The 21,066-nt window shown below is 48.7% G+C and overlaps 3 protein-coding genes across 3 annotated transcripts; 1 reads left to right on the top strand and 2 right to left on the bottom strand.

Annotated features, from left to right (window-relative positions):
- Nucleotides 1-1,303: 1,303 nt before the first annotated feature.
- Nucleotides 1,304-2,787, bottom strand: LOC142588381 (glucose-6-phosphatase 3-like). The gene has a single exon (XM_075700016.1). It carries the CDS (start codon nucleotides 2,624-2,626, stop codon nucleotides 1,538-1,540), a length of 1,089 nt encoding a protein of 362 aa, XP_075556131.1. The 5' UTR covers nucleotides 2,627-2,787; the 3' UTR covers nucleotides 1,304-1,537.
- Nucleotides 2,788-7,057: 4,270 nt separating this feature from the next.
- Nucleotides 7,058-17,073, bottom strand: Brr2 (U5 small nuclear ribonucleoprotein l(3)72Ab). Its single transcript, XM_075700018.1, has 3 exons — nucleotides 16,213-17,073; nucleotides 12,023-15,433; nucleotides 7,058-9,412 (listed from the first exon to the last, which is right to left on the bottom strand). Exons 1-3 carry the CDS (start codon nucleotides 17,035-17,037, stop codon nucleotides 7,202-7,204), a joined length of 6,447 nt encoding a protein of 2,148 aa, XP_075556133.1. The 5' UTR covers nucleotides 17,038-17,073; the 3' UTR covers nucleotides 7,058-7,201.
- A 442-nt stretch (nucleotides 17,074-17,515) lies between these two features.
- On the top strand, nucleotides 17,516-20,394 carry LOC142588385 (uncharacterized). The gene has a single exon (XM_075700019.1). The coding sequence runs from the start codon at nucleotides 17,536-17,538 to the stop codon at nucleotides 20,161-20,163; it is 2,628 nt and encodes an 875-aa protein (XP_075556134.1). The 5' UTR covers nucleotides 17,516-17,535; the 3' UTR covers nucleotides 20,164-20,394.
- Nucleotides 20,395-21,066: the final 672 nt, after the last annotated feature.

The following is a 21,066-nucleotide window of genomic DNA, read 5'->3' on the forward strand; positions in this document are numbered from 1 at the left end:
ATTCTTTGATAATGTGACACACATACGTAGCTGACATTCTGCATCTTTTATCAGCGGTTTATCAGAGTATTTGAAAAGCGCCAGAATGAACACATGACTCTTCGTAGGGACCTTCTAAGTACCCCTGCTTTTGGAAAGACGGTGACTGTTCTGGCACCAGCAGCATTCCTGATGACTGTTATCACTACGAGAGCCTTTCTATATAGTTGTATAAACCTCGGATACAGAACTGTTGTGTGAACAATTTCTGTTATATATATTAGTTTTTTTTTGGCCGAAAACATTCATGCTACCGTGCTACCATTTGTGTGCTACCATTTGTGTGCTACCATTTGTATAATTTCTTGGTACTTCACACAGTCGTTTGTTTCATTTATCCCGTTATTTATTATTTGTTCTTTCATGTTTACTCGCTAACAATGTATAATTTCTTTTTACTCCTTTTTTTTTTTGCTAATTCCCTGTATCCTCCCCTCACGCAATACTCCTTCGGGAGCCTGTGAGGTAAATGAATAAATAAATAAATAAATAAATTAAGACTCGCAACTAGATCATGGGGTTGAGAAGGCATAAAGCCCTAAGCATTATACTGCACAACTCTGCACATTGTAACACTACAGCCACAATCAAACTTGCTTAGAGCACCTAAATTATGTGCAGTGAATCTTTTGGAGCGCAGCTGCAAAATGCTTTCCACACGACTGCACCAGGGGCTGTTCTATGGCAAGCCTACAGACAGTTACTGAAAATGCTCCCACAGTATTGTCTACAATTTGAACACTCTAGGCAAGTACAATTACGTCTGTACATCTATGCAGACACCAAGAAACAGCTTAATGCACACACACTAACACCCAACAGATGCAAACGGTCACCGCAATCTAGACGTGATGCACGATAATGATATTATCACAGCTGCATGTGTTAGGAACGGCTATACTGACTGAGGACAAGGTAAAAGCGGGAGTCAACGTTTCAACAAGTGAACTTGTCTTTTTCAAGACGTGACTCTTTCAGAGAAGTCCACTTGTCGAAACATTGTCTCCCGCTTTTACCTTGCTCTTGTTTTGCTCATTGTCTCGAATTTCTAGCTATCTCCCGCCTTCCCCGTGTTTATACTGACTGATGTAATCCCTGGTTCCACTGACACGAGAAAGGAGTACGATAATGATCTGGCATGTTGTCGTATGCCTCGGTATGGCAGAGCCATCGAAGTTGAAAGCTTTAAATTATATGCAGACACTTTCGTCCACATTGTCGCCCTGCAGACCATTGATCAGACATTTCCGGTGAAACCCTAAGAGACGTTCCCGCTTCGCTTTATTTTCCACGCATCTAGCAGGGACCATAGGCGAGACGCTGCCCTCTTTGGAATTTGAGATTCCGCGTGAGCCCTCTAGCGAAGCTAGCGGCCGAAATGAACACACACTTGCGCATCCATGCATGCGCCATCCCCCACACGACAACAGCAAACCACCCTCTGTCGTCCTAGGCATTCTCCCCACAGGCTACTGCACCCCTAATACAGTATACCTCTTTACTCCTCATCCGAGGAAGAACTGGAAGAGGAGTCCTTCTTTTTCGGAGGTGTCGCGAGAACTTTGTTGACCTGCTTATAGTTCTTGTGCAGGACGTAGGGTATCCCGTAGCTGATGGCGAAGGAGAAGAAGCAGAACTGGATCAACGCTCCGGCATAGATGCCCAACTCCCACTTGGGCAGCGGACAGGCGAGCAAGGTGCGTCCGATGCCAACGCCTGCCAGTCCCGCCAGCAGCTTGGCCCACACGGGCGCCCGCTTCGCGCCTTCCATCACCCTGCCGAAGTTGGGCCTCGACATGGCGAGGCTGACCCCCAAGGGGCACGCGATGTTGCGCATCATGCTGTAGAGGACCGTCGAGCTGATGTTGACGTAGCGAGGGTCGTCGCAGGCCTCGAGCGCCAGGTGGACCGTGGACTGCGGGTCGACTCCGAGCGCCATGAAGCCGGTGAACACAGTGGCGCAAGTCATGGCCATGAGGCCGCTGAGGGACGCGAACTCGGGGAAGTGCCACTGGTCGATGTCGAGCCGCTCCAGGACGTAGCCCGTCGCGACGCCCATAGCGAAGCCCAGCATCACCTGGTGCGGGAAGTGCGCCCCAATGAAGACTCGAGACGCGCCGACGGCGGTCAGGTAGCAGACGTAAGCGGACCACGCGGTCGCCTTGAGGTACCGGCGTCGTGGATGGCGGGTCTTGTCGACGCAGCTGAGAGCGTAGTGGATCACAACGTACAGGACGGCCGCGGTGATCATGACGTGTCCAGACGGCGAGCCCGGACCCGTCTCGCACGTCTGAGGCGTCTGCGCGAGCTGGATGCCCATGTCTGACTTAAGTTTGACGTACCAAAAGGGTCGGTGCTCGTTCAACACCCACTTGATGGCGACGTTTAGGAACTCGGAGCACGATGACGCGATGAGGATACGGATGCCGAGTGGAGTGCTAAACGTTAATGCGATCGGATAGTACCAGAGTACGTTGCGCGGCGGGTCGGCCGCGAACGAAATCCACGAGAAGAAGCGGTCGTAGCCGTCGAAATTCTCTTGCAGGTGCTTGGTCATGTGCGCGCCAGCCGTGTACATGGCGTCCATTGTGACTTTGGTTTAGCGCAACGACCGCTCGCGGTCGGCGCGTACTTTTCGAAAGAAAGCTCAATGAAATGCCGGCGTACCGGCTGGGCAGACGACTCGTGCGGCCCCCCGTCGTACGCTGCCCGCAAGTATGAATCGTGGCAACGGTGGCGCTAACGTCGGGAGCCACGCAGATGTCACTGTCCATCCTGCTGATGGGCACGTGAACAGCACCCTTATGTCACGTTTGTGCACGGAGGAAGGAAACTAAGGAGAGGCCCTGACGTCACTCTTTGTGAAGCAAAAGTGAAGCCGGAAGTTGGCGTTGCTCATGGCGATGCTCCGCCTTTTGTGCCACCCTCCTCTCTTGTTTACATCTTTCGCGAAACCACGCTGCGCTGCGCGTGGTTTCGCGCACGCTCGCGCAACATCCGGCAGAGCACGGTGCAGGTAACACAGCGCAACAAGACACGGTGACTAACGCAAACCCGCCCACACAGCGCCTTTGCCACGGCACGAAACCTACCAGAGCAACACGTGTGAGCGCTCAAAAAATCAGAACAACGCCGCCATTGTGGCCCAAAAGGCGTGGCCATGCAGCAAAAAAAATAAAAAAGCAGCAAAAAAAATGAGAACCTATACGTCATTTCCGCCACACTTTTCTCCTAGCGCGCGGAGGGGGTAGGGCCTCTCCTTAGTTTCCTTCCTCCGTGCGTTTGTGCTTGCTTGCTTCCATTCGGGATCTCGTTCTGGCTTAGGCTCGCACACGGAGTTCTCCCCCCGAGTGTCTTTGTATTTTATATATTTGTCCAGCGCGGCTTTCATTGCGCAACTTGGGTTTTCTTTTCCCGCCGTCCATTTTTCGAGCAGATGACGAGTCTCCACTTTCGTCATCCAGTATATTTCTGTTCACCTGCAGCATTGCGGTAGTGAAAAAGGTCAAATCATTGCAATAAAGCCGCAACAAAATGACGCTAATTCACCTCAAGACACAGATAGCGCGCTTTGCTTTTACTAAAGACAGGCTACGTGTTAACTGGTTCTGGACAACAGTGCATATTTAATTTTATCACAGGCACAGATATACGTCACTGTTCGGATTGCAACATTCCCTCGAACCTGCCCAAGCTATCCTGTAAGCTTTTCAATTCAGTCCAATACAAGTCCACTAGTATTTCCCTCGATTTCCAGCGATGGGCAAATGTTTCAACCTTCTCTGTGTAAGCTTTTTAGTTTCCACTACCTGCTTCTTTGCCCTCTCTAAATAAAAGCACAAGAAGGCATGCAAGATTTTCATTTAGCGCTGAACTTTGTATGTTGGCTCTTGCTAACAAACTGCACTCTAGACCAGTTTTTCTCAACCTGTGGTTCAATGATCCCATTGCAGAGGCTTCAAGAGGGTCAACAGCAATTCCTCTAGAGACAAATCATTGAAGGTCACAGTCTGCTAGAACAATGACGCGACATCTAAAACAGTTGCAATGACCTATATGTGTGACACTTTCTCTGCTAATAAACGAGAAGAAAGGGGGTTAACCGAGGGTCCCGATTTTATTAGTCATATCATAAGAAGCAAACAAACATTGACACCAAGGACAACATAGGGGAAATTACTTGTGCTTAATAAATGAAATAAAGAAACGAAGAATTAATGGAAAATAAAGTGGATGAATAAACAACTTGCCGCAGGTGGGAACCGAACCCACAACTTCCGCATTTCGCGGGCGAAATGCGGAGGCGTCAAAAAGGACGTCCCACGTCCGCCGCCAAGGTCTGTGTGTGGTGGCGCTGGCTAACACTCCCAGGGTTCTACTAGGACACATAAATACCCAAGAAAGTGGATGGGAAAGCAGCGCCGCGGTAGCTCAATTGGTAGAGCATCGCACGCGAAATGCGGAGGTTGTGGGTTCGGTTCCCACCTGCGGCAAGTTGTTTATTCATGCACTTTATTTTCCATTAATTCTTCGTTTCTTTATTTCATTTATTAAGCACAAGTAATTTCCCCTATATGTTGTCCTTGGTGTCAATATGTTTGTTTGCTTATGATATGACTTTCTCTGCTAATAAGTCAATCCATCTTGGAACTTTACCATATTCCATAAAACTTAAAGTAAGCAGCCATTTGGAGCATGTTTCACATTCCTCATTAATCGCAAACTTCACATATGTAAAGCTCCTAACTTTGCCGTTTAAAGGAGTACCGACACATCTCCACAGAAACTTGCACAAATCCTACCAGTCACTTCTCATGCACGGCAGCTAGTATAACATACAAAAATAATAGCTATGAAAGGGAAGAATTGGCATCAACCTAAATTGCAGAAAGAAGTTACAAAGGAAACCCATACAGGTTTCACAAAAAGGGCACCTAGCAGTTAAATAAAAGTTTTTCCTCATCCGGGACTCAAACCCGGGACCAAAGCCTATCCGGGGCAGTCGCTCTACCAACTGAGCTAACCAGGAGGCTAGCCCATTGCAGAGTAAGGGCGAATGAATCAACAACTCAAGGCACTGGTACACTGAAATGACAAGCCTGCAAGGTCGAGGAAAGTACATGAAAAAAAAAAAAAAAGGCATTCACCCAAATTGTAGCTTGCTGCAATTTGGGCGGATACCAATTTTTCCCTGTCATGTCCTTTCCTACACCTTGCAGGCTTCTGCAGAACCTATTTGTCAGATACGATATATGATACATAAGTAGCATATACAGGATGCCCCATGTAGCTTTAGCCAAACTTTAAACATATGAAAATGCCACGTGGCTGGGTAGAACAAAGGTAGTGTCGTTTGCCGTCGCTTGGAGATACTCAAATTATTTTTTTCATTCTGCCTAATTAGAGAATTAGTCTTAATTATTCAGCTTCTCAATTATTACAATTAGATGAAAAGTGTTAATAAGAAAATTTTAGAGCGACATGAAAAACTGCCGATACAGCTTTCTGTTGCTCAATACGTGCTACGTAAAAGTTTTTAAGAGCATGAAAGCAGCCTGCAAATGCACACGAAATGCTCGTGTGACTGGCCGCTCAAGGCACTTTGCGTGTATGGCAGGTTTTTTTCACACTTTGTAAAACATGTTTATGTAGCACATATGGAGCAAAAGAAAGCTGTATGGGGAGTTTTTCATGTTGCTCTACAGTTTTCTCATGGACTCTTTTTATCTGATTATACGTAAGAGTTGATTGATTAAGACTAATTATTTCATTAGGCAGAATGAAATAATTTGAGTACCTCCAAGCGATGGCAAACAACATTACCTTGGTTCTGTCCAGCTACGTGGAATTCACATATATTTAGTTTGGCTAAAGTTACATGGGACACCCTGTATAGTATATAGCAAGTATGAAGGTTGCAAACACTTATAAAATGTTTCACTTTGATACTAAAGTTGGTTCCAAAATGCCACCTTGGTGTCGACATACCCATGACATTGTGACAAAAGTAAAATTTGCCGACGACGTCTAGCAGTAAGGCTAGATGTGAAGACATTGCTCATAAAAAATTGAAGTGTGCTGCCTGCATCTGCTTGTACCAGTCGCAGAACCCGCAAGAATAGTGCGAGTCAATGTCATGACAATATGAAGCATCCACCACCCTGTTAAGATTATACTCAACTATTTAGCGCACACTGACTCTTGCCAGTATTTCTTCTAAGGTATAGAGAGTTAGAACCTCCATTTGACAGAGAAAATTACAAGTAAAAAATACCATGGTAATACTCCTTTAACATGTTCACTGTGGCAGCACTTTTTGTGGTCCCGATTTCTGTGCATGGTGACCCACCGATGGGTCCCTAATCATATTCTTTTGGTGCGTCATGGTCCATCGGTGAGTCAATATGGAGTAGTGTGCCTTTAAATCTTTTTCATGGTGCACAGAGATGGTGCCATGATGCATCACGTCAGAAGCAACAATTTTTTTTATCTCCATTGATTTCTAGGAAAGATGTCGCTTGTGCACTGAAAGAAAGCCCTGAAGAGCCACATAGAGAGCACAACTGCTGTGACCTACCCGCAACGCACACCACAGATAATGTGTTTCAAAACACTTTCCGTTATATGGTTCAATAACATTCTGGGGTTTTCACGTGCCAGCACCAGGATTTGATTATGAGGCACACCATAGTGGGCAACTACGGATTAATTTTGACCAACATCTTTAACGTGTTCCCAATGCAAGGGGCACGGGCGTTTTTGCATTTCGCCCCCATTGAAATGTGGCTGCCGCAGCTGGGATTTCATCCTGTGACCTCGTGCTCAACAGAGCAACACTATAGACACTTAGCCACTGCAGCGGGTTCTGTCATATGGTTCCCGCATGGCACAGTCGTCTGCATTTTTTTTTTTTGGTATATATGCCTAAAGAAATTCCTGAACAGCCTGTGAGCAAAAAGGTGTCTGTGACGGTTTTCAGAGTCAGTGAGCTGGAAAATTACAGTCAACCCGCAACAAGTCATACAGATTTCCCCTTTTATTTCACAATGATGCTGAGATATTCTATGTACAGTCACATGAGACAGAAAACAAAAGAAGAAGGTGAAAACAAAACACCGATGAACATGCTGAGGCCAGCTCAGTTCTTGCCAGCAGGTAACAATTAGTCACTGTCGCTGTCATTCCGTTTTCTTGACTCCATCTGGCCAACGTGAATGGTGAACCTATACTCCTGGTCGCACCCCATGTAGGAGTCGCTCATGTAGTACAACGTATATGTGTGGTCACCAGGTGCGGGAGCCACAAAGTCGAGCTTTACCTTAGCCTTCTGCTGCAAGCTGAGCCTCTTGATGGATATGAGCGAGTTGCTCTTGGACTCACCGATCACCACCCACCAGCCTTCCTCCCTCTTCTGAGGGAACATAGGGGCAATCACTGGTCCAACGACTTCATCTTCCCTTTCTAGCTGGACCACGACGTTGACAGCAGAGCCGCACCGAATGTGATCCTTGCCTTGGATCTCGTATGTCAGCTCGATGTTTGGGTACCGGTTGCAGAACTTTGCGACATCTGCCATTTGGCTGTCAGTCATTTGAAGGAGCTTGTTGCGGTCTTCATCCTCGAGCTCCATGATGTCAAAGACGGTCTCGACACCGTGCTCCTGGCAGCGTTTAACGATTTCAGCCGTGAAGTGCGGCAGCTGCTTGAGGTAAGAATCCTTATTCCAAAGTGCTTGTGTGACCATCTGTGCCAGTTCCATGGCAGCCAGCGCTGGGGTCAGCCATCCGTTGGAACTGAGCACATCTACACAGGCCTGTATAAGCCTGATGGCCTTGCCGAGTATGTCCTCTGTGTCAGACTGAAGCTCAGCCGACAGCTGCATCCGAGACAAGTGCGCCTGCAGGAGCAGGTTGGTCTTCACATGCGGGTCACTGAACTTTGGATTTGTCAGCTTGTGGGGCAGTCGATTGTACAACTGCCTCAGGATGTTGTCCTCGTGATGCCTAATGGGTATGTTCTCATACTCTGCAGCTGAACTGATGATCTCCAGAAGGCCTCGGATCTTGGTTTTCGAGTTCAGCGACATGCTGAAGAGCTCGATTGTTGTGTAGTTGATGTAGTAGTAGGCAGCAATCATGCCCAGGTTAAGAGGCGCAACATCCATCTCATCTTCAATGCTGATGCACTTGCTTTGTTCGAGATCGTTCAATGTGTTCTCAACGAGGTCTGACAGGTGATCTGAAAGGTGGCGATGAGTGACACCTTGGAGATTGTAGTAGTTCGGGTTCTGCGTCATCCTCCTGTACAGGAATGTCCACGTAAGGTAGTCCACTGCATCCTGCTTATTCTCAATGGTCTTGGTCACAATCTCGGCATTGAAATGGTCGTGCAGGCAGTGGTCAAGATGGCTCTCCACTGGGAGGGGTTCATACAAGAACTTCTTAAAGAAATCCTTTTTCGATGACTGGCACAACAGAAGGCACTTTCCATCCTCGTCAACGAGAGGCCGGTTAGCCCTACCAACCATCTGGAGGACATCCGTCACAGGGTAATCTTCATAGGCATGGACTTTACCATTGTAGAACTGTGTGTCCATGATGATGACAAGATGAGCCGCCAAAGACAACGCCCAGCAGAGACTTCGGGAGACCACCACAACCTGGATGGCACCGCTGTCGAAAAGCTGCTCCACCAAGCGTTGGTCAGCTGGGCTCAAGCCTTCATGAAGGTACGCCACTCCATTGCTCAATGTCTCCTTTAAGGTCTTGTCTGTGATCTTGTCCAGGAAAGGCTTAAGATCGTCCTCGGTGCAGTGCAAGAACTTGGAGGCCTGACCTTCTGAGGCAGAATATGTGAGGATGTCAATTGCAGTCAGACGTGTCTGTTTTCGTGACGGCACAAAGACGATGACTGGCTTTCGGGGGGAGTGCCTCATGATGCCTTGGTAGACCGGCTTGCTCATGGACAGGAGGCGTGAGGCATTGTGAGTTATGTTGAAGCCCTGGATGTGCAGTTCCAGCAAGACGGGCCTCACATTGGGATGGAAGTTGAAAGTTGAGTTGACGTTAGCTCCAAGCCACTGGCCAATGTCTCGAGCATTCGCCAGGGAGGAACTGAGTGCCAGTATGCGAATCTGGCGCTCTATCTGGGAGGAGATGTAGCGCATTCTGGAGCAGATCACCTCGAGCACGGGGCCATCCTCTCCGCCAACCAAATGCAGCTCATCCACGATGAACAGGTTGATGTTCTGGACATTCTTGCGTTGCTTCCACCGCCGTGACAAGACGTCCCACTTCTCTGGTGTACCAATGATGATGTTGCCCTTGGCAAGCAGCTTCAGGTCTGTGCCAGTCTCGCCGGTGAGGATCACGACCTGAAAAGAATGGCACTCGTTACTTAGGGTACTAAATTAGGGACAAAAATTGAAAGAAATGGTAAGAGTGTTGTTATGCTGCTACTGAAACCAATAGTGCAGGCAGTGTGCCACTGTGAAGAGTTTGATGTTTACATGGACAACTCTTATTCATACTGTACACATGCAACGAAGGAGCCTGGAGCAAAGGTGTTTGTTTGGTCTTCCTTGGCAAATAAGGAAACATACATCACATATCAGCTAATGTTACTAGCAATTCACAATGTCTAAGCATGGAAAATGCCACGCTTTCCTTTTCCATTAATTGAAGAATAACCCAAAAGTTCAATTTAACGCTTTCATTACTGTTAAAAATGTGCTCATTTTTGGTGCCTATGTTTTAATGTGTTATTTGAAGATGCAGTAAGTGATGTACACCGCGATATATAAAATTATAGCATGATAACTGGAGTTTTGAATGGATATAAAGCAGTAATATTTCATTAATTTTTTAGAATTCTTGTGTGTGACCTCGAAGAAGCACCCCAAGGAACACAAATGAAAGTAATAATTTCCTATATTTAGTTTAAGTACCAAGTGCAAAATCCAAAATGTGTGAAATATGCACCTGGTTCCTAGTTCCCAGCTTCTGTAAGTCAAATCACGCAAAAATAATTATGAAGGTTTGTTGGCGTCTGCACTAGTCGTACTGCTGCTCATGCTATGTGGGGAAGCAGTAGCTTTGCAAATGTGCAAACATGCAAGTTCCTATTATAGGGAGCACTTGTTTTTACTTATGGAGCAGACACCTGGTTTGATTTTAATCCATTGTTTAAGCTCACAAATCAATGGTTCTCATGTCAGGGAGCATACAGAAGTGTCCTCATACTTGACTATGGCGTTCGATCAGCTTTTCTGGGCAAGCAAGGTGGTCTAGTGCGCGTTCAGCTGGTGTTGAAGCCTCTATGTCCTGTGTTCAGTTTCTGTACAGTGCTAAACAGTAATGTGGAGTGTTGCACAATATTGTACAGTAATCAATATGGGCACTTGCACAGGCGTTGTTCAAAATGTAAGAGATTAGACTGCAGGTCAAGCTTTGTTTGAAAGTGTGTCTGAAATTGACTGCTTGCTTTTGTCTGAGACAATGGGAAGGATTACTCGTAATATGTACATACATTGTTGAAATGCAACCCATGGCGTCAAAAATAAAGATGCACATGGTATCTATCGAACACAATGATCAAAATAACACACGCAATTGAGTATCTACTGTTGTTTTACATATTGTTAAACAGCCTAGATGTCGGATCAGAAAACTCAACAACGCAAGAGAAGCTTCTGTGTCTTCACTGCTGCTGTCATTTTAAAATTATGTTGTGGAGTTGACCAAAGCACAAATTTTGTGTCGTTTTATTGAGGAAGTGCTTGGAGCACTGGAGGCTAACTTCAACGATACCTTCAGCAGAAATTTTATTTTTCCAGGCTCCCTAGTCTGTCAAAAATGGTCAAATCTGACATGTAATTAAACTTCAGTGGTCATTTGACACATTGCATGACACTGCTAATGAATAATTTCAACAGAAGCGGAGCAGCGTCATGTCCTGTATAAAGTCCAAGTATGATAATATCCAATCATGCCCCGTGTGCTGTATGCTTTGGGTGCGAGTGAAACCATGCGAGGGTGAATTGAAAAGGATGGTGGTCTGACGAATGCCGCCCTCCCACGTGAGCAAGGGAAAAGCGGAGCAAGCTCGTGGTATTGTGATCAAGCGCGTGCGAGGTGGTGCTGTTGTTTGGGAAAGGGGGGGGGTGCGTTTGGTGTGCATCTTATTTTCTCACTCAGCTGTGGATGCATGTGGCTGTCAGCGCAGCTGAGTACACACACAGCCTGCGAATTCTGTTTTAGATGTAACCTAAACCATGTGTGCTGCACCGAGATAGCTTGTTATCATGTGCGTTGTTTTCCGGTGCATTTAGTACTGCCGGGTGCGTAATCTCAAGTTTCAGAGATGCGTTGAAGCGAGAGGCAGACAAAGCATTCGCTCCCCACTGCAGGTGCTTTCCATGAAAGTGTTGTCCCACTGTGGGTGACATTATCAGTCATGGGAGCAGAATGGACCTGAAAGCGTGGCTGGCTTCAATTCATACCACAGATGTGAAGATATTGTTGACACGGCATGAAACTGTATCCTTTGTCGCAGTCTCTCAAATCCAACAAAATTAATTTTTTTTCTTATTGAAATTTGCCTTTTCTGATTGCCTGGTAATTCAGAAAATTTCACGGCCCCTTCCCTGTAACAAAGATCCATCGTCAACTGTGCTTCTTCACACAAAGGGTCAAATTTCAATGAAAAAAAATTTCAATATAATGAAGCGAAGTGCCGATTTTCCCAACTTCGTTGCATAGATGTTTAACTGTATCTGTTTTTTTTATTCACATACCCTAAATGATGCCTACCCTGTTCACATACCCTAAATTATTATGACACATACCCTAAATTCACATACCCTAAATTATTATGATGCCTACCCTGTTTGGACCTTGAGTCCACAGTATGTATTAAATAAATAAATAAAATGTCTGTGCTGCTGCAGGCCTTACTAAAGCTACGAGTAACGGGCAACCCTCACCTTCTTGTTCAACTGCAGGGAGAACTTCTGAGTCCAGTCGGCGTATATGATCTCAGCAAGAGCTTCATTTGGAGTCACGTACACACAGCGGCCTTCTGGCACCTGAGAGAACAGGCGCAAGATGGCAAACTCTGCACAGATGGTCTTCCCGCTTCCTGTTGGAGCGCCGACAAAGACATTGTCATCACTGCTGTATATGGCATTGAACACTTGTGTCTGGATCGGATTGAAGAAAGGAAACTTGTCCTTGTACAGAGCCTCAAACGTTGGGTTCCGCAAAGCAGACACAGGCAAGGGCTGCAGATCTAGTAATTCCGTAGGCGGAGGGTACTTCTCCGGGAGTATCAGGTGGCGGAATGATACTGGAAGCTGTGTTTCTGCATTGATCCACCGGTCTGACACAATGCGAATGAAGTACTGTGGCGGCAGTGGCTCAAAGACAGGGACGAAGAATTTGATGAGGTGCTCATCCTGGGAAAACTTGCTCTTGAGCAGAAAGTACTCATGGTGGAGGATGACCTCCGAGTCAACATCTTCCACGAGAATCCAGAAGGCCTCAGATGTGCCGTGGATCTTCTCATCCCACTGGAAGTCCGGCGTGATGGTCAGTTCCACGCGCAGCATGGATCGCGTAATGGGTTGGATATGGGCGGCCAGCTCCAGTTTGGGGAACTGGTGCACGTACCTGTGCACCAGCTTTCCCAGTTTGGGCATCCTCAGAAGCTCACCAATCTCACTGACGCCAAGATCGTAGAGGCGTTCCCAAGGGAAGTTTTTCTTCTCAACCTTCTTGATCACCTCATCGGGGACCTTCCTGAACTGTCGCAGCGGCGTCATGGATTGCCACATGCGTTTATCAATCATCTTGCACAAGCTCAGCGCCTTGTCTGTCAGCTGTGCCCAGCCACGGTGAAGCACAATTTCAAAGATGGCACGCATCAGGCGTGCAGCACTCTGGGTCACATACACCATATCAGCCATGAGGGCAAGTCCCTCTAGTTTCAGCTGGGAAATGTATGCCTGCAAGAGAACGTTCACCTTGGCTGTTGGTTCTTCCATGCTCTCTTTGATGGGGATTGGAACACGCTCCATCAGCTTCTGGAGCTCGAGCTTCTCTTCCTCACGAATGGTGATGTTCCGGAACTCACTAGAGAGTGAAAAGACCTTGAACAGCTCAATCTCGCTCAAAGTGGGTTTGAGCAGCTGGTTGTAGGTGGCCATGGTCTCAAATGTGCAGTAGTAGTAGCTGGCAATCCGACCAAGCTCTGTCACTTGCATGTTCCCAGACTTCTTGTCGAAGCGGAGAAGGTTGCTCTTCTCTAGTTGTGCTGCAGCCGTGAAGATTAGGTCAGCACGCCTCTGTTCCAGCAATGGGTCCGACTTGATCTCATCATGCGAAATGCCATAGAGCGTCGGTGCACGTAGCATACGAATGTAAAGGTATGTGTACCCCAGCCAAGTGGATGCATCTTTCACATTCTGGATGTTGCCAAGTACGATTTCTGCATTGAGCACATCGGGAAGCTTGCTGATCAGTTGGCTTTCAATGGGCAGCTGCTGGTTGAGAAGGGAAAGATAGTACTGCAGCTCGCTGTGATTTGTGATCAGAATGCCTTCACCCTTAGTGTCGTACTGGGGTCGTCCAGCCCTGCCAAGCATTTGGAGAACGTCTAGGGCCCCTAGCTCGACCCAGCGTCCCTTCTCAGGGTTGTATATCTGGGTTCCCTTGATGACAACTGTGTGGGCAGGAAGGTTGACACCCCAGGCGAGGGTAGCCGTCGACACCAGCACCTGAATGTGACGGTCGGCAAACAAGTCCTCCACGAGGGTACGGTCCACACGGCTCATGCCGGCATGATGTATACCAAAGCCATATGGCAGAAGGTCCTTCAGCTCGAGGTTCTTCACCTGTTCCGCTTCAGATCGGAGCACTTCCGTGGACGCAGAACCCTCTCGAAGAAAGTGTCCCAGTGTGTCCTTCTCAAGACACATGTCTCGCACAGCTCTGGCAGTCTTTCCAGTCTCCTTCCGTGAATGGACGAAGATGAGAATCTGGTTCTTTCCGGCATTGTCAATTACCTTCTCATATAAGATTTCGTTCATGAGCTGAAACCGCTTGATGGCTTTCTTTTCTGTGATTCCAATGTACTGCTGCTCGAGCGGCACGGGCCGGAAGCTGTTGTCAAAGAAGAAAAGTCCCTTGGCTGGGTTAACTCTCAAGAATGTGGCAACATCTTCATAGTTGGGCAGGGTGGCACTGAGACCAACGAGCCTGACATCCTCCTGAGTCATCTCAATGTTTCGAATGGTTCTTGCCACAAGGGCCTCCAGCACTGGACCTCGCTCATCGTGAAGCAAGTGAATCTCATCGAAGATCATGAGGCGCACGAGCTGAGTGTAGGTGCGCTCACCTCCCTTCCTAGTAATGATGTCCCACTTCTCCGGTGTGCACACAATCACTTGGGTTGCATTGATCTGCTCTCTCGTCAGCTGGTGGTCACCTGTCAACTCGGAGACAGTTATGTTGTATGAGTTGAGCCGCTTGCTGAAGTTGCCCACCATCTCCTGCACAAGGGAACGCATTGGTGCGACGTAGATGATCTTGAACTCGTCCCCATTGATTGACCCATCTGGGTTGATGTGCTTGCCAATCTCCCGCATCATGCAGAGCAGGGCTACATTGGTTTTGCCAGCACCCGTCGGGGCACAGAGGAGGAGGTTTTCGTCCGATTCTAGCGCAGCTTTGTGCAAGCGGCTCTGAATACGGTTTAGACTACGGAACCCCTCGAAAGCGGGCTGAGCGTACTTTGGCAGCTTGTCAACCGAGACGAGTGACTCGCTGGCGTCAAAAGCCTTGGGCTTGAGGGCAGGAACGTGAATCTCTTCGTAGCCCTTACGTTGCTTACGAAACGACCCATCGGGCAACTGGCACCGTTTGTTGGCCATGAAGTGGCTTCCATGCTGGAACGACAGGTCTTCCAGGTCGAGCATCTTGCACTGAGACATCTGAGGAACGGCACTGTCCTCGTCCATGTCCATGGGCTCCAGTTCGGCGTTGACTCGTGCCTGCCGGGCCTGGGCGCGCCGCTCACGCTCCTCCTGCACCATGTCATCCTTATCAGTGTTTTCAAGCTGCCTCAGAATCCGCTCCAGCTCCGGGTCGGCCTGCATCTTGTCGCGCAACTTGGATCGCTCGGTGGCGCTCTGGGATGATGCTAGGAGAGTACAGTAGAGGATCATCTGCCGGTGCTGCCGCAGAACCTTGATGAAGTCGAACTGGTTAAAGCCGAGGAGCAGCACCAGTTGGTTCTCGACGTCACGATCATCAACAGCCGTCTTGAGAATGTCCAGGACCTCTCCGGCCTTTGTCTGAGCTACGACAGGGTCATCGTAGAACTTGCTCAGCTTGCGCTGTAGAAAAAGAAAGACAGAAACTCTTACTGCAAGGAAAAATTGTACCCACAGACAATGAAACAGTTATTCAAAATATGAATGGCCACAGAGAATGCCTTGAACTATAACGTACAGTGTGGTGCAACATGTATAGGGCAAACTGTGCTGTTGCTGCAGTACCTTTCCTACGGATAAGAAATGAAAAGCCTGGAAGTTCCTTGTGCTTGTGTGTTATATCAGCTATCAGGCAATACACTGATAGTAGTTTCAGCTGCGAGGTCCCTGTAAAAACCCGCACTTCCATTGTATGGCATGTTGCCATGGCATATTGAACTGTAACGGCTAATAGTGAATCATGCTGAAAACAATCTGTTAACCACAGACTTTTCTGCATTTGCTACCATCGTGGTCCAGCAGTAATCTTTGAACCGGTTATTAATGCATAGTATGCTACATTTGCATAAAAAGTGAAGCAATGTACATGGACAGTTTTGGTACAGTACAGGCATCAGCTTCAAAGGTAAAAGAAGCACGATGGGCATTGACAGCAGTGTTTATGGCTGTTCCTGATAGTGGAGCAGGGGAGATGGCCCTGTTCCACAACCATCTATCAATTTAGTACTGTGGCGATTCAAAAGTAAGAAAACGTTTGTCAACCACTTTTCCCGTAGCTGCAAGCCCTCTCAAAGGCTCACTCAACATAGCACTAACAATGCACCAGAGAGACTGTGAACTTTCAGGAGGGTTCACTGCAAAAACCTTTGTAATGAAACGGCCGGAAGCATATTTCACCCGACCTGCAACCAGTAGGCGTCGATCTCTCGCGGGTGCAGCCCTGCCTTGGAGCCCTTTCGGCCCCCTTCGCGGCCGGCTATCAGGTTGGTCGCTTGCAGTGTGGTGTCCAGGTGGGCCTCTTCTCCTTCGGCCTCGTCATTCGAGTCGTCCTCGCGCACCTCGCCCACAATCTCGTCGTCCTCTTCGTCCGACTCCTCGAACTGCACGTTGACGCCGTACGTTTCGTCGATGTTCTCCTCGACGACCGGCTGCTTTTCGTCGACGCCATAGTCGGTGATCTTCTTGCACAGGTTCACAAGCAGCGCGAACCGCTCTTCCGCGACGGATCCCAGCAGTGCTTCGGTCTCCTTGCGACGTTCACCCTCCTTGATGCGGTCGCTCTTTAGCACCGCGAGGATCTCGTCGGCGGCACCGCAAAGGATGTCGCGAGGCTGATCGCCCAGCGCCTCTTGGATGAAGCTTAGCAGGACTTCGTACGTCTGCTTGGTCTCTGTAGTCTTGGGCCGATACAGGATGCCGACGACGTCTTCGACGCCTTCCGAGAGCAGGGACTGCCCTTTCAGCTTGGCGGCGTCGTACCGACTTTCGTCGGACGCCTTCTTCTGCTGCTGCTGCTGCTTCTTGGACTTGCGTTCGTCTTTGCTGGGTTTGGTGCGCTGGTAGCGGTCTCCCATGCGGGAGCCCTCGAGCTTCCCGACGAGCGATACAACTTCGCCAGTCGCCTCATCGCGGGGCCTACGCTCGATGAGACGAGTGTCGGCCTGGAGGACGAGGTTAGAATTTGCTTTGTACTCGTACTGAAGCGAACGTGCGGCGACGTCCGCCATGTTTCTCGCCGATTCGCTTGCGTTTGAAAACTTGGCTCGGCTAGCTTCGCGACGGCACACGGATGGCGGTGCCAGCCGCAAAAACGTAGTTTTTGTGTTACAAATATACCCTTTAAAAATAACGCTTTTCGACAAGTTACCTTTTACAAATAATTTATATTTAATTAAGTTTAACCTTTTTATAGTTAAATTAAAATTCACAGAAGTATGTATGTAAATATGTGGCCTTGAGATCTTTGAGATTGCAACCAATACGTGTGTAGTCGCTTAATCTCGGAGGCTAAAAAGTGGCCGCGGGGTAGAGACACTTTACTGTTGCAAGCATTCGTCAAAAATACTTTCAACTATGTACAAAATAAGTTATAGTCTATTTTATTCCAAAAAGAATTCGCTTGAAATTTCATATTCTTTAAAAAACATACATTGAGGCCGTAATGTAGGCTTGCGGACCCCACGTGGAGCCGTTGGCGTCCCAGCGTTCTCTCTTCAACTGGCGTAATGGCGGCCGACAGCATGCAAGCAGCAACAGCATCCCTCGTTTTTCAGTATTTGAGTGGCGTCGACAAGGCGCTCGCCAACCAGTTTCAAAAGAAACGAAGCGCGAAGCCCCTGCCCAAAGGAGTTCCGCAGCTCGACAAGGTCGTGAGCTCGTACTTCGAAGGGCAGCCTCAACAGCGTAAGCTACTCCAGGCGCCATGTGCTGCTGCTCCCGGCGCTACGTCAAAGGCAAAGCACGACGTGTCTTCCTCCGAGGATTCTTCGAGTGAGGAAGAGGCCAAGCCAGCAAATCCAGTCAACTCTACGACACCTAAGGGAAATACTGCCAAGGTGAACCCCAAAACGCCTGCCTCGGCTCAGAAGCCCAAGCCCGCTGCACAGGCGGACAGTGAGGACTCCGACTCGGACTCCGATTCCTCAGAAGACGCAGCACCGAAGGGCAAGAAAGCGCCGGCTGCTACACCGAAGCCGGCAGCGCTTCAAGCGAAGGCTCCTGCAAAGCGAGCCAAACCCGAGACCGACTCGTCGGAGAGCTCGGACTCAGAAGCTGCTGCTCCGCCGAGTAAGAAGCCCGCCGCGCCAACACCCGTGCTTAAGGCGGCTCCCAAGAAGCCGCAGCAGTCAAAGGACGACAGCTCGAGCAGCTCGGACGACGAAGACGATGATCCCAGGAACAAGGCTGCGCTGAATAAGCCTGCCGCTGCCACGCCGCAGGCCAAGCCGGCGCCCAAGAAACCGGCTTCGGCGCAGAAGCAACCGGAGAGCTCTTCCGACTCCTCCTCTGACGACGATGGAGCGTCTAAGCCACCGCCCGCCAAAAAGCAGGCACCCGCCAAGTCGACGCCAAAGGCCCAAAACGCAGCATCGTTAGCCAAGAAGGTTGTTGCCAAGCGGACCGCCCAAGAGTCTTCAAGCTCGGACAGTTCGGAAGAGTCCGAGCCACAGAAGAAGCCGGTGACACCCAAAAGTGCCGCGACTACGCCGGCCAGCAAATCCTCTGCACCGAAGGTGACAACGGGAAAGGCTGCTGCCTCGAAAGCAACACCGGCCAAGCGCCAGAAGGACGACAGCAGCTCGTCTTCGGAAAGCGAGGATGATCAGCCTCACAAAGTCGCCAAGCCTGCGGCCGCTGCCGCCAAGAACCAGAAGGCTGTGCTGAAGGTGGCCATTGGCCCAGCTAAGAAGGCTCCACCGGCTAAGAAAGAAGAGTCAAGCGACAGTTCATCCTCGGAAGCACCTCCAACCAAGGCAACTTCTGCCAAACAGGCGACTGGGAAGCCGACGCCGGCCAAGTCAGCAGCTGCCAAGCCGGCGCAAGGAAAGACACAACCAGCAGCCAAGGACAGCTCCAGCTCCGAAAGTGACTCCGATGATAAGCCAGCAAAAAAGGTGACTGTCTCTAAAGGAAAACAAGCAGCGACAAAGCTGGCGCAGAAGCCAGCACAGGCCAAACAGGACAGTTCTGATTCTGAAAGTGACTCTGAGGAAGAGTCAAGACCAGCACCCGCTAAAGCAGCTGCAAAACCAATGCCAGCAAGAAAACAAGCTCAGGCAAAAAAGGAGAGCTCCTCGGACTCTGACAGCGACTCTGAGGAGTCGAAGCCGGCACCTCCCAATGCAGCAGCAAAGCCAATACCGGGCAAGAAGCCAGTCCTAGCAAAGAAAGACAGTTCTTCAGACTCTGAAAGCGACTCTGAGGATGACGCAAAGCCAGCGCACCCCAAACCTGCCGTGACAAAGCCAAGCTCCATAAAGAAGCAGACTCCTGCCAAGAAGCAGCCGCAAGAGGAGTCATCTTCTGACAGCAGCAGCGAGGAAGAAGCACCCAAAAAACCTCAGGGTAAGAGTCCGGCCATGACAGCAAAACCATCGAAAGCGACTAAGACGCCCCCTCCCCCAAAGCCTCCCGGAAAAGGTACGCCAGTTGCCGCTAAGCCACAGCAAGACTCTTCTTCATCTGACAGCGATGATGATGACAGCAGATGGCCAGCAGTGAAACCGGTAGTGACGCCAAAGAACGCTCCAGCTTCAACACCCAAGGCAACACCTGTTTCAGAGAAGAAGCTTCAAAAGAAGCAAGAATCTTCCTCGTCTGAAGACAGTGATGAAGAAGCCCCTCCAAAATCCTCACTGGTGAGACAGCAGAAGATTGCTCCGAAGAAACCTGCTGCGAAGGATTCCTCATCTTCTGACAGCGAAGATGAACAGCCAGCAGCCAAGAAATGCGGGAAACCTTTACAAGCCAAGACATCAACGCCAAAAGTGGCTGTGAACAATGCAGAAGACTCCAGCGAGGACGAAAGTGAGGAAGAGTCGAGTAAACGCAAGAATGCGCAGAGTACGCCGATGCTTAACGGTACTGGCAACCCTGGTTCCCCTGACAAAGGAAGGAAAAGCTCACCATTTAGGAGAGTGAAGTCTGACAAAGTCCATGTAGACCCCAAGCTACGCGACAATTCTTTCGAAGCCAAGGCTGGTGCTCGAGGATCATGGGGAGAGAAGGCCTACAGCGTGTTGAAAAACGTCAAGGGCAGGGACTTCAGGCACGAGAAGACGAAGAAGAAGCGGGGAACATACTCTGGTGGAAGCATTGACACAGGCGTCAACTCGATACGCTTTGATGACTGATCTGCTGCACACCTCATCAGCAACTGTACAGGGCAAGTCATTTGTCACATGGTTTTTAATCTACCCCGGGGTTGGCATTCTTCGCGTCTGTGTGCAGTTCCAGATTGACTAGGCACACTTGGAAGATTGGCACTGTACTGGGCTATCTGCAGACTTTATTTTCCCCATATGATAACTTGTGGAGGCACAAGCATCACATATTGTCATTAAAAGATTGTTTCAGGCAGTCACTTCATTTCTGTAATCACTGCCTGCTCCTGACTACACGGGAGCAAAGTTCGTTGCCACTTGCCAGTTTGGTTACACTGGTTTTATTAGTCAAAAGTTCACATTTTATTGTAGCATAAGTTTGGAGACCACTGATGCCATGAAAAAAATTTTTTGCAACCTAGGCACGCAGGCTGAAATAAAGTGGTACAGCTTACGTGTTTCAGTTCAGTAGATGCAGTGCATTGAGACTCATGTTCCCTGGCTGTGCTAGAAGAAATTGAAACTCTTCACTCATGCTGGGATCTCTGGACTTTAGCTCCTGTCTGTATAGTAAAGTACCATTCGCAGCATACTTTGCCATATAAACAAAACATTTTGCAGTACTGTCAGTACTTTTAACAGGTTGCCAGTTACCAAAGACACTGACGAATTTGTGTGACATGACAGTGTGTCCAAAAAATTGTAACTGAATGCACTCCCTTCTATTCGCATACTGTACGTTGGACAAATTGGTATGTATAATTGGGATGAGTAAAGCAGAGTGCAAGATATTCAGATTATGTCCCTTCTTTTGCTTTGTTCCAGTCTATTTGCATTCAGCTTTACTTATTTCCGGTTTAGCAGCTTTTGGATTCAATGAATTCTGCAATTTCTGGTTGTCGATTAAGTGCGCTACTTGCGCTGTCTATGTAA

Source organism: Dermacentor variabilis, chromosome 7, assembly GCF_050947875.1.
Source record: "Dermacentor variabilis isolate Ectoservices chromosome 7, ASM5094787v1, whole genome shotgun sequence".
Classification (NCBI taxonomy): domain Eukaryota; kingdom Metazoa; phylum Arthropoda; class Arachnida; order Ixodida; family Ixodidae; genus Dermacentor; species Dermacentor variabilis.

Excerpts from the sequence above, each read along its gene's own strand:
- LOC142588381 (XM_075700016.1), bottom strand. The coding sequence starts at position 2,626 with ATGGACGCCATGTACACGGCTGGCGCGCACATGACCAAGCACCTGCAA.
- Brr2 (XM_075700018.1), bottom strand. The coding sequence starts at position 17,037 with ATGGCGGACGTCGCCGCACGTTCGCTTCAGTACGAGTACAAAGCAAAT. Across the intron at positions 15,434-16,212 it reads TCGACGCCTACTGGTTGCAG|CGCAAGCTGAGCAAGTTCTA; the intron begins GTCGGGTGAAAT and ends CTTTTTCTACAG. Across the intron at positions 9,413-12,022 it reads CCCTGCAGTTGAACAAGAAG|GTCGTGATCCTCACCGGCGA; the intron begins GTGAGGGTTGCC and ends CATTCTTTTCAG.
- LOC142588385 (XM_075700019.1), top strand. The coding sequence starts at position 17,536 with ATGGCGGCCGACAGCATGCAAGCAGCAACAGCATCCCTCGTTTTTCAG.